The 13,708-nt window shown below is 39.4% G+C and overlaps 1 protein-coding gene across 1 annotated transcript in view; it reads right to left on the bottom strand.

Moving 5' to 3' along the window:
- The window catches only part of DCHS2 (dachsous cadherin-related 2), a 349,005-nt gene that overhangs the window by 138,896 nt on the left and 196,401 nt on the right, over nucleotides 1-13,708 (bottom strand). Inside the window, exons 5-7 of the mRNA XM_060400925.1 lie at nucleotides 12,528-13,544; nucleotides 10,155-10,342; nucleotides 6,536-6,635 (exon numbers count right to left, since the gene is read on the bottom strand). Of these exons, the coding sequence (XP_060256908.1) occupies nucleotides 6,536-6,635; nucleotides 10,155-10,342; nucleotides 12,528-13,544 (1,305 nt within the window). The remainder of the gene's footprint in view (nucleotides 1-6,535; nucleotides 6,636-10,154; nucleotides 10,343-12,527; nucleotides 13,545-13,708) is intronic.

The following is a 13,708-nucleotide window of genomic DNA, read 5'->3' as shown; positions in this document are numbered from 1 at the left end:
AAAATGGGGAAGGAAATAATCACCCAAGTCCAAGAAACACAGAGAGTTCCAAATAGGATAAACCCAAGGCGAAACACCCCAAGACACATATTAATCAAATTAACAAAGATCAAACACAAAGAACAAATATTAAAAGCAGCAAGGGAAAAACAACAAATAACACACAAGGGGATTCCCATAAGGATAACAGCTGATCTTTCAATAGAAACTCTTCAGGCCAGGAGGGAATGGCAAGACACACTTAAAGTGATGAAAGACAATAACCTACAGCCCAGATTACTGTACCCAGCAAGGATCTCATTCAAATACGAAGGAGAAATCAAAAGCTTTACAGACAAGCAAAAGCTGAGAGAATTCAGCACCACCAAACCAGCTCTCCAACAAATTCTAAAGGATATTCTCTAGACAGGAAACATGAAAAAGGTGTATAAACCCAAACCCCAAACAATAAAGTAAATGGTAACGGGATCATACTTATCAATAATTACCTTAAACGTAAATGGGTTGAATGCCCCAACCAAAAGACAAAGACTGGCTGAATGGATACAAAAACAAGACCCCTCTATATGCTGCTTACAAGAGACCCACCTCAAAACAAGGGACACATACAGACTGAAAGTGAAGGGCTGGAAAAAGATATACCACGCGAATAGAGACCAAAAGAAAGCAGGAGTGGCAATACTCATATCCGATAAAATAGACTTTAAAACAAAGGCTGTGAAAAGAGGCAAAGAAGGCCACTACATAATGATCAAAGGAACAATCCAAGAAGAAGATATAACAATTATAAATATATATGCACCCAATATAGGAGCACCGCAATATGTAAGACAAATGCTAACAAGTATGAAAGGGGAGATCAACAATAACACAATAATAGTGGGAGACTTTAATACCCCACTCACACCTATGGACAGATCAACTGAACAGAAAATTAACAAAGAAATGCAAGCTTTAAATGATACATTAGATCAGTTAGACCTAATTGATATCTATAGGACATTTCACCCCAAAACAATGAATTTCACCTTTTTTTCAAGTGCTCATGGAACCTTCTCCAGGATAGATCACATCCTGGGCCATAAATCTAAACTTGATAAATTCAAAAAAATCGAAATCATTCCAAGCATCTTTTCTGACCATAATGCATTAAGATTAGATCTCAATTACAGGAGAAAAACTATTAAAAATTCCAACATATGGAGATTGAACAACACACTTGTGAATAACCAACAAATCACAGAAGAAATCAAAAAAGAAATCAAAATATGCATAGAAATGAATTAAAATGAAAACACAACAACCCAAAACCTGTGGGACACTATAAAAGCAGTGCTAAGAGGGAAGTTCATAGCAATACAGGCATACCTCAAGAAACAAGAAAAAAGTCAAATAAATAACCTAACTCTACAACTAAAGCAACTAGAAAAGGAAGAATTGGAGAACCCCAGAGTTAGTAGAAGGAAAGAAATCTTAAAAATTAGGGCAGAAATAAGTGCAAAAGAAACAAAAGAGACCATAGCAAAAATCAACAAAGCCAAAAGCTGGTTCTTTGAAAGGATAAATAAAATTGACAAACCATTAGCCAGACTCATCAAGAAGCAAAGAGAGAAAAATCAAATCAATAAAATTAGAAATGAAAATGGAGAGATCACAACAGACAACACAGAAATACAAAGGATCATAAGAGACTACTATCAGCAGTTGTATGCCAATAAAATTGACAACGTGGAAGAAATGGACAAATTCTTAGAAAAGTACGATTTTCCAAAACTGAACCAGGAAGAAATAGAAAATCTTAACAGACCCATCACAAGCACAGAAATTGAAACTGTAATCAGAAATCTTCCAGCAAACAAAAGCCCAGGTCCAGACGGCTTCACAGCTGAATTCTACCAAAAATTTCGAGAAGAGCTAACACCTATCCTCCTCAAACTCTTCCAAAAAATTGCAGAGGAAGGTAAACGTCCAAACTCATTCTATGAGGCCACCATCACCCTAATACCAAAACCTGACAAAGATGTCACAGAAAAAGAAAACTACAGGCCAATATCTCTGATGAACATAGATGCAAAAATCCTCAACAAAATTCTAGCAATCAGAATCCAACAACACATTAAAAAGATCATACACCATGACCAAGTGGGCTTTATCCCAGGGATGCAAGGATTCTTCAATATCCGCAAATCAATCAATGTAATTCACCACATTAACAAATTGAAAAATAAAAACCATATGATTATCTCAATAGATGCAGAGAAGGCCTTTGACAAAATTCAACATCCATTTATGATAAAAACTCTCCAGAAAGCAGGAATAGAAGGAACATACCTCAACATAATCAAAGCTATCTATGACAAACCCACAGCAAACATTATCCTCAATGGTGAAAAATTGAAAGCATTTCCCTAAAGTCAGGAACAAGACAAGGGTGTCCACTTTCACCGCTACTATTCAACATAGTTCTGGAAGTTTTGGCCACAGCAATCAGAGCAGAAAAAGAAATAAAAGGAATCCAAATTGGAAAAGAAGAAGTAAAACTCTCACTGTTTGCAGATGACATGATCCTCTACATGGAAAACCCTAAAGACTCCACCAGAAAATTACTAGAGCTAATCAATGAATATAGTAAAGTTGCAGGATATAAAATCAACACACAGAAATCCCTTGCATTCCTATACACGAATAATGAGAAAGTAGAAAAGAAATTAAGGAAACAATTCCATTCACCATTGCAACGAAAAGAATAAAATACTTAGGAATATATCTACCTAAAGAAACTAAAGACCTATATATAGAAAACTATAAAACACTGATGAAAGAAATCAAAGAGGACACTAATAGATGGAGAAATATACCATGTTCATGGATCGGAAGAATCAATATAGGGAAAATGAGTATACTACCCAAAGCAATTTACAAATTCAATGCAATCCCTATCAAGCTACCAGCCACATTTTTCACAGAACTAGAACAAATAATTTCAAGATTTGTATGGAAATACAAAAAACCTTGAATAGCCAAAGCAATCTTGAGAAAGAAGAATGGAACTGGAGGAATCAACTTGCCTGACTTCAGGCTCTACTACAAAGCCACAGTCATCAAGACAGTATGGTACTGGCACAAAGACAGACATATAGATCAATGGAACAAAACAGAAAGCCCAGAGATAAATCCACACACATATGGACACCTTATCTTTGACAAAGGAGGCAAGAATATACAATGGAGTAAAGACAATCTCTTTAACAAGTGGTGCTGGGAAAACTGGTCAACCACTTGTAAAAGAATGAAACTAGATCACTTTCTAACACCATGCACAAAAATAAACTCAAAATGGATTAAAGATCTAAATGTAAGACCAGAAACTATAAAACTCCTAGAGGAGAACATAGGCAAAACACTCTCTGACATAAATCACAGCAGGATCCTCTATGATCCACCTCCCAGAATTCTGGAAATAAAAACAAAAATAAACAAATGGGATCTAATTAAAATTAAAAGCTTCTGCACAAGAAAGGAAAATATAAGCAAGGTGAAAAGACAGCCTTCGGAATGGGAGAAAATAATAGCAAATGAAGCAACTGACAAACAACTAATCTCAAAAATATACAAGCAACTCATGCAGCTCAATTCCAGAAAAATAAATGACCCAATCAAAAATGGGCCAAAGAACTAAATAGACATTTCTCCAAAGAAGACATATGGATGGCTAACAAACACATGAAAAGATGCTGAACATCACTCATTATTAGAGAAATGCAAATCAAAACCACAATGAGGTACCACTTCACACCAGTCAGAATGGCTGCGATCCAAAAATCTGCAAGCAATAAATGCTGGAGAGGGTGTGGAGAAAAGGGAACCCTCCTACACTGTTGGTGGGAATGCAAACTAGTATAGCCACTATGGAGAACAGTGTGGAGATTCCTTAAAAATTGCAAATAGAACTACCTTATGACCCAGCAATTCCACTGCTGGGCATACACACCGAGGAAACCAGAATTGAAAGAGACACATGTACCCCAATGTTCATCGCAGCACTGTTTATAATAGCCAGGACATGGAAACAACCTAGATGTCCATCAGCAGATGAATGGATAAGAAAGCTGTGATACATATACACAATGGAGTATTACTCAGCCGTAAAAAAGAATTCATTTGAATCAGTTCTGATGAGATGGATGAAACTGGAGCCAATTATACAGAGTGAAGTAAGCCAGAAAGAAAAACACCAATACAGTATACTAACACATATATATGGAATTTAGGAAGATGGCAATGACAACCCTGTATGCAAGACAGGAAAAAAGACACAGATGTGTATAATGGACTTTTGGACTCAGAGGGAGAGGGAGAGGGTGGGATAAGTTGGGAAAATGGCATTCTAACATGTATACTATCATGTAAGAATTGAATTGCCAGTCTATGTCTGACGCAGGATACAGCATGCTTGGGGCTGGTGCATGGGGATGACCCAGAGAGATGTTATGGGGAGGGAGGTGGGAGGGGGGTTCATGTTTGGGAACGCATGTAAGAATTAAAGATTAAAAAAAAAAAAAAGAAAGTCAGAGTATAGAGCAGGAAATTATGTAACATTTGCTGGTTGTGATATCTATGCTTCGATCCATTTACTTCATTCATATAGGATATAAACAAAGATATGTATATATATATATATGTAAACAAAGATATATATGTTCCCATTATATTGATTTTTATCTTGTTATTTTATCTTATATTTTGTAGTTGCTTCTATTTTGCAATTGGATGAAGTTAAAGCAAGGGTATGAATAACATAATAGATAATACCATTTTTTTATATTGCTATGTCCCAAGTATCAGATTAAAGACTAATTTTTTTTTTAAATCAACATTTCAAACTTTCAGAAATATATGATGACCATCCATGGAAACACTTCCAGGTTGGTAAAGTCTCAATATTTCTTCAAATTTTTTAAAGAAATGACAAAATATAAATACAGCAGAGAACCTGTGTATACCTCCAAATTTCATTCCCCGTTTTCTTCCCTATGGACAGCCTCTGTTCTAAAGTGGAGATGTATCTCTCTAGACCATATATTCATGGACAATTTCTAGGATGGTTGTGTTTCTTTGCAAATAATGGAATCATAGAAGGATTATATTTTAACTTGCGTGTGTGTCTGTGTATCTGTCTGTCTCTCTGCAGCAGGTTCATTGTCCCTGAACAATGCACTCCGTCCCCTTCCCAAGCATGAACAGGGTTTGCATTTTCATTTCTTTCTGCTTTCAGGTCTTTCATCAACATTTTGCAATTTTCTACACAAAGGTCTTGAATATATTTTACTGAAATTTCCCTCCCTATGCTTTTCATCAAGATGATTCTGATTTGGAAGGGAAACATTTAATTTGTGGGTCCTCTTTAAAGAGAATAGGACAATATTCCCATCCCAGAGAAGCCCCAGCAAGTGAAAAACCATGAAGCCTAAACTTTATGATCTTTGAAGCAAGCCAGACCCTACACCCTATGATTTTCTTTGTTATAGTGAATCAAACCTTTGAAATCCTGCTTAGTTTCTAAAATGCTAGTGGTTTTTGTATATTGACATTGCTCCCAGAAATATTTTTATGCTATTGATTCCAATGGTTTGCCTGTAGCATATTTGGGGTTTCCATGCAGGCAATTAAATTATCTGCAGGTAAGAGCAATATTGTCTCTTGCTTCCCTATGTTTGTATCAAACATGACACAGCAAAAATACCTTTTAAAATCGTATAAAGACACAATGTCAATTTAAGGTAATCATTGGATCCAATCACAGGAATGCAATTCTCAAAGAAAAATGTAAACATAAGCCTGTCTCAGTAGAATTCCCACATACACATACTTGAGTGCACATATGTGATATTTTGAGTATGATTTACTCTGACCTGAAGAATATTTAATTTTCATAGAGATTCACAGGTACTTGGTATTTATAATCATATGTCTTTATGGGGAAGAGTTAGTCACTTAGTCATGTCTGACTCTTTGCAACCCCATGGACTAGATAGCCCACCAGGTTCCTCAGTCCATGGAATTCTCTAGGGACAAATACTGGAGTGGGCAGCCATTCCCTTATCCAGAGGATCTTCCCAACTCAGGGATTGAACCTGGATCTCCTGCATTATAGGCAGATTCTTTACCATCTGAGACACCGGGGAAACCCTGTCTTTATATGTCTTTATATTCAATATCATTTTTTTACACATTAACTATTAATAGTGCTTTCCTCAATAAAAGCTGATTTGCATTTTTAGATTATTGAACATAATTCATTTAAAATGGATGATTGGCTGATTTCTCTTTAGGACATGAAAAAAACTGTATGATTTTACATTAAACTTTCAAAAATTTTTTTTAAAAAGGTGATTCTAGAAAACAACAAAATTATTTTGTGTGCAATTTGGTGTTATTTTTAGCATTAACTATTTTCTCAGAAGGAGGCAGACGTTTGGTAGACAGCAGAGGAAATGCTAAAAGCTCTTAATCCTATATGAATAGTAAGTTTTACCTGAAGATATCGAATATATAACTTCCGCATTGCTTCCCTCATCAAGATCCTTTGCAAACACAGTTGTAACCAACATATTTACTGGCTGACCTTCCAGAACCTGTCATTGAGACAAATGAATGACAAATTAGTAGGTGGAACTTAAACAAGAAATATCAATGAAACTTGAAACGAAAGAACACAATGTTCCTGTTATTTTTAAACTACTTTTAAACCCACACATAATTCAAATGTCTACCATATAAAGGTTATATGAATGTAAATCCATGAAAATAATCCATATTACACATTTAAATGTTTCATTCAATTTGAACAAATTATCTGCAGCATTTAAACTAATTTTGAGAGGAAAAAAAGGAAATAAAGTTGACTAAAAACTCTCAGATTTTTGATGCAAGAAGCAACAGCTAGAACCAGACATGGAACAATGGACTGGTTCAAAATTGGTAAAGGTATATGTCAAGGCTGGATATTGTCACCCTACTTATTTAACTTAAATGCAGAGTACATCATGTGAAATGCCAGACTAGATGAAGCACAAGCTGGAATTAAGATTGCAGGGAGAAATATCAATAACCTCAGATATGCAAATGACATCACCCTTATAGCAGAAAGTGAAGAGGAACTAAAGAGGCTCTTGATGGAGGTGAAACAGGAGAGTGAAAAAGCTGGCTTAAAACTTAGCATTCAAAAAACTAAGATCATGGCATCCGGTTCTGTCACTTCATGGCAAATAGCTGGGGAAACAATGGAAACAGGGACAGACTTTATTTTCTTGGGCTCCAAAATCACTTCAGATGGTGACTGCAGTCATGAAATTAAAAACACTTGCTCCTTGAAAGTAAGGCTATGAGCAACCTAGACAGCACATTAAAAAACAGAGACACTACTTTGCCAATAAAGATGCATATAGTCAAAGATATGCTCCAAAATCAGTGCAGATGGTGACTGCAGCCATGAAATTCAAAGACGCTTACTCCTTGGAAGAAAAGTTATGACCAACCTAGATAGTATATTCAAAAGCAGAGATATTACTTTGCCGACTAAGGTCCGTCTAGTCAAGGCTATGGTTTTTCCTGTGGTCATGTATGGACGTGAGAGTTGGACTGTGAAGAAGGCGGAGCACCAAAGAATTGATGCTTTTAAACTGTGGTGTTGGAGAAGACTCTTGAGAGTCCCTTGGACTGCAAGGAGATCCAACCAGTCCATTCTGAAGGAGATCAGCCCTGGGATTTCTTTGGAGGGAATGATGCTGAAGCTGAAACTCCAGTACTTTGGCCACCTCATGTGAAGAGTTGACTCATTGGAAAAGACCCTGATGCTGGGAGGGATTGGGGGCAGGAGGAGAAGGGGATGACGGAGGATGAGATGGCTGGATGGCATCACAGACTCGATGGACATGAGTCTGAGTGAACTCCGGGAGATGGTGATGGACAGGGAGGCCTGGCACGCTGCGATTCATGGGGTTGCAGAGTTGGACATGACTGAGCGACTGAACTGAACTGGACTGATGGCTTTTTCAGTAGTCATGTATGGATATGAAAATTGGACCACAAAGAAGGCTGAGAGCTGAAGAACTGATGCTTTTGAACTGTGCTGTTAGAGAAGGCTCTTGAGAGTCCCTTGGACTGCAAGGAGGTCAGTCCTGAATATTCATTGGAAGGACTGGTGCTGAAGTCCAATACTTTGGCCACCTGATGTGAAGAGCTGACTTATTAGAAAAGACCCTGATGTTGGGAAAGATTGAGGGTGGGAGGAGAAGGGGATGACAGAGGACGAGATGGTTGGATGGCATCACTGACTCAGTAGGCATGAGTTTGAGTAAGCTCCGGGAGATGGTGAAGGACAGAGAAGCCTGGTGTGCTGCAGTCCATGGGGTCCCTGAGAGTCAGACACAACTGAGTGACTGAACAACAGCAAAAAGGATTCTAGCTTCTTACGCATCACCTTCTTAGGGCATTTTTAAAGGTCTGAAACATGCTAAAGAGAAACGTAGACTATTATTTCAGGAAAAGTATCTTATTAATTAACAGAAACTTTCCTGGAATACTGAAAAACACATGTGGAACTGAACTCCTAGTTTCTGTTCTATTGCCTAATTAAGCTGTGAAATGTCATCCTTGGCACTTCCCTGATGGCTCAGCAGGTAAAGAATCCTCCTACAACACAAGAGATGCAGGAGATGCGGGTTCAGTCCCTGGGTCAGGAAGACCTCCTTGATGGAGGGCATGGCAACCCACTCCAGTATTCTTGCCTGGAGAATCCCATGGACAGAGGAACTGGCGGGCTACGATACACAGGGTCATAGAGAGTCGGACATGACTAAAACGACTGAGCACACCGTACACATGTCAGGCATAAAATGAAATAATATAAAATCATAGGGATGGTATCATGATGCTCCACGATGGCAGAGTTTTCTTTAAATATGATTTTGGAAGATGAGTTTAAAGTTATTAACTTCCTCGATACCTTTTTTGTGTTTTTCAACATGCATATCTGAATTTGATATGCGTGATATTAAGCTCAACATGCATGAGCTTAATTTGAATGTTCAATTATTTTAGAGCAACAGCTTCCAAACTTTTTATTTATATAACCCATTTATTTTAAAAGAAGTATGAGTACGTTCAAGATACATTTATCAATTATCTACATGAACTAACATGCTAATTTATTATGTACATTATAAAACATACAAAAATATGGAAATGAAAGATATAAGATCACAGAAATATAATTAGAAGTTTTCGCATTTGCTTGCAAAGATCAAATGTTACAATCTTTGGGTGCACGTCAGTCGCAAAGAGTTGGACACGACTCAGCATCTGAGCACACGTGCACCCTTCACCTTAAAGCTACAGATTGTTCTGTCTTCAACTAACCAGCTCAAAGATGTTTTTCAGCTGAGCTCTAAACAAAGAAAGGCATGAATATTACTGGAAAAGAAAATCCATGTCTGAGCACTACTGATAATGAAGTATCATTATGTTTGCGTACAACAGACACAACCACATTATCATAAAACAACTGAGTGTGTGATCCTAAATAGAACATATAAGCATTTTATTTTTTAAATTTATTGTTTTAAATTGGAGGACAATTGCTTTACAGTATTGTGTTGGTTTCTGCCACGAATCAGCTATAGGTATATCTTTTCTTTTTTCTAATAATTATAGGTTTCACATTTAGATCTATAATCCATTTTGAATTTATTTTTGTATATTACCATATGTGAAACAGATCACCAGTCCAGGTTCGATGCATGAGACATGGCGCTCAGGGCCGGTGCACTCGGATGACCCTGAGGGATGGGATGGGAAGGGAGGTGGGAGGGGGGTTCAGGATGGGGGACACATATACACCCGTGACTGATTCATGTCAATGTATGGCAAAAACCACCACTATATTGTAAAGTAATTCACCTCTAATTAAAATAAATAAATTAATTTAAAAAATAATTATAGGTTTCTATGACATGTGGACAATTCTAAACCTAAAAATGTATGCATTTCCACACCAAGACTGACTGGGTAAGTTCATGCTTTTCACCACAAGATGGTGCTCAAAACTAGTGACCAAAATTAATACAAAGGCTGCAGGGCTACTTTGCACATACCTTAACATACAGTTCCTTCCCAGCGAGGCACTGTGGGAAGTACGGCCTGTTGTCATTGATGTCAGTAACTGAGATGTGCACCAGCGTGGTGGCGCTGCGCGGAGGGGAGCCGTGGTCGCTCACCAGGACGGCCACCTGATGGTGCGCGCGCTGCTCGTGATCCAGGGCCACCCAGCTGATCAGCTCCCCTGAGGAGCACAGAGCAGCGTGAGAGAAGACGCCACTTGTACCACAATTCTGGTGTTAAGAACCCCAATCCAGACCAATGCCCAGAAAGGAAAATCAGACGCAAAGCTCTACGAGCACAATTTCCAACAGCACACTCTTTAGTAACCTAGCTCCACTGCTGAAAGAATTTTCTGAAGTTTCTTCTGTCATCTTCAATTCGTCATTCTTTGTATTTCAAACTATCTACCACGAACCATTTGAACTAAAGAATGTATAGACTTATTTATTACTATCTCACAAAATATATGTATAGTGAGCATAATGACCTCCCAAATAACTGCATGCTTTACAAACCATATTTTGCATAGCCTTGCTCAAAACTCTCTTCTAGGCTATGTCCCTCGTGTTTCATCTCACAGACTCAGGCATAAAACTGTAAATGCCTCTACATACTACCGAGGGCCATCTCCCACTGCAGAGTTCCACCAGGAATTAACTTCCTCACTGTCTATGAAAATATCAATTTGTGAGAAAGTAATCATGAAGAAACTATTACCTAACATTGCCATTTCTAAGATTTTTTTTTTTTTTGCCCTTGTCCTCCAAATGAAATGACCATGTGAAAAATAAAAAGTGAAATCAGAAACAAAAAAATTCATATCTGGATAAGTTGCTGAATTGGTGAAGCTAAAATGCAGTGTTTACGTATTCCTTTATTATGTCATTTTTTTAGTGGACACCTGGTCTTCTGAATCTGGGCACTGGACTGACTGTGGGAGAGAGAAGATCATGTGGGGACCAAATGTATATTTTATTTCCAAAAAAATAAACTGCTGAGTGAAACAGAAGACCTAAGAGAACTATTCAGCACTTGGAAGTAAAGAGCAAGCAGGACGGTCGTGGCAGCAGTGCAGCTTGCGCCCTGCTGGGGGCGGCCAGCTCAGGAGGGAATGGGATCCGGGATGCAGCTGGCCATCCTAGCAGGCCTTGTGTCCTGGGGTAAAGCGCCATCTGCTGGAGGAAGGGGCACCTTTTCCTCACTCACACAGTGGGCACCTAGAAGGTAATTAGAACTGAATTCAAATTGGGTCCCACTACAGTCCAGTACTGAAGCTCCAGTACTTTGGCCACCTCATGCGAAGAGTTGACTCGTTGGAAAAGACTCTGATGCTGGGAGGGATTGGGGGCGGGAGGAGAGGGGGACGACAGAGGTTGAGATGGCTGGATGGCATCACTGACTCTATGGATGTTGAGTCTGAACGAACTCCGGGAGTTGGTGATGGACAGGAAGGCCTGGTGTGCTGTGATTCATGGGGTCGACAAAATGACTGACTGACTGATGACTGACTGACTCATGGGTCACAGACTGAGCAGCTCACACACACACACACACACACACACACACACACACACACACACACACACACACACACACACACACACACACACACACACACACACACACAGCGAAGGGCAACATGTACAAGGACCACAGCATGAATGGTGCCTCTTGGAAATGTACAAAGTGGTGACCTTCTCACTTCTTTTTAGCCCCATGACCTTGGGCATGTTATTTGAGCTATGCAGGTCTGTTTCTGCAGCTATATGGTTGCAGTATAAACACAGTTCATTTGTAGGTAGTTGCAGGAATTAAAGTCCTTGTAAATTTATATAATATAAATTTTAAAATATAATAAAATTTTTATACTTAAGACTTGAAACAAAAACCTCAGTGTAAATATTTGCCCATTGCCCATGGTTCCTTGAAAAAAAAATGAAAATGGAGAAATATATCAAATGAGTAATTTTGAAATCTTAATTAATGGATTTTTTAGTTCTTCATCAATGACATTTATGTTTTATAAAATATTATTTGAAATATTTAAAGACATCTACAAGTGAAAAAATATGGTGGAAGAGACTAGACTTTACACGAGTTTATCCAGTCCAGTTCTCATTGTAGCTCTAATTCAAAAAGAGAACCATGTATGGACAGACAGTATGTGGGTGTGAGGCAAGGAAGCATGGATCATTCTAGGAAAAATTCTTTTCAATTTTGACTTTACTTTAAAATCACAATACTGTCATCAAGTAAAGTATTTACTAAAAACTGCAATTTTATATATTTGTACTAGTATTATAACTTAGATTTGGGTTTTGTCAATTCCAATTTTAAAGCAATAAGTGCAAGCTACAAAATGCTACCTGTATTAGGATTCATCTTGAAGAATTTTCCATCGGACAAAAGGAAATATGACAGCTGTCCATTCTTTCCGGAGTCTCTGTCAATTGCTGTAATTTTGCCTATTACCCCTTGGGGCATAGGACTCTCCCGGACTTTCAAAAACAATACATCATGCAAGAAGGTAGGGGAATTGTCATTCTCATCCAGGACATGAACAATTACTGAAGTGCTCACATTTTGTGACAATTTGTCCTCTGGGATCCAGGCAAACACTCTAAAATTATACATTTGCGTGGATTCATAGTCAAGCTGTCGCCGCAAAAAAATCCAACCTGTGAAAGGATGGACGCCAAACGCAGCGGAATCTGTGCTGGGCTCCAACCGGTACACGAGCTGCCCGGAAGCACCCTGCGGGCCCAGTGGGCGGGCCCGGATGCGCAGGACTGGGGTCATCGGCGAGAGCGACTCACTCACTTCCACTTGATAGACCAAATGCTCAAACGTCAAAGACGGGCTTCGCTCCTGTCGCGCGATAATGACTGTCAGCAGCAACAGGGACGCCCGAGGAGGAACGCCGAGGTCCCGGGCCACCAGGGTCAGAGTGCACGCCTGCGCCTGAGCGCCGGGCAGGCTCCGGTTGAGGTACACCACGCCGAGCCCCGCGTCCACCGCGAAGAGGCTCGGGCTCTGGCGCGCGATGGCGTAGCGGACGAGCCCGTTGGGCCCGCTGTCCCTGTCTTCTGCACGCGCGCGGTACAAGGCTGTGCCAGGCAGCGTGCTCTGAGACACTGTAACCTCATCGGAGGCTCTGGGGAACACCGGGGGGTTGTCATTGACATCGATGACGGTTATGTTGACCTCTGTGCTGCTGCAGGCGGGGGAGCTGCCGAGCTGTGCCTGGACGGTGAGCACAACCACCGGCTGCGCTTCGTGATCCAGAGGCTTCTGGGTTCGAATGGTGCCCAGCCATGGGTGAATGGAGAACGTGCCGTCCAGATTGCCAGAGGAGATCCTATAAAAAATTGGCTCTGAGGAATCTGAAAAGAAAAAGAGAAAAAGAAAGGAGGAAATTAAAGGAGAAGGCAATCACCTTAGGCTAAAAGAACGTACCTACTAGAAACACTGAGAACTGGAAGCGCTAACGTGGATCACATACACGGAGAATACTGTGCAATCTCTCACGTCTTCCTCGGCTCTCCAA

Source organism: Ovis aries, chromosome 17 (assembly GCF_016772045.2).
Source record: "Ovis aries strain OAR_USU_Benz2616 breed Rambouillet chromosome 17, ARS-UI_Ramb_v3.0, whole genome shotgun sequence".
Taxonomy (NCBI): domain Eukaryota; kingdom Metazoa; phylum Chordata; class Mammalia; order Artiodactyla; family Bovidae; genus Ovis; species Ovis aries.
The sequence above is the reverse complement of the archived record's forward strand: the minus strand, read 5'-3'. Positions and strand labels throughout refer to the sequence as shown.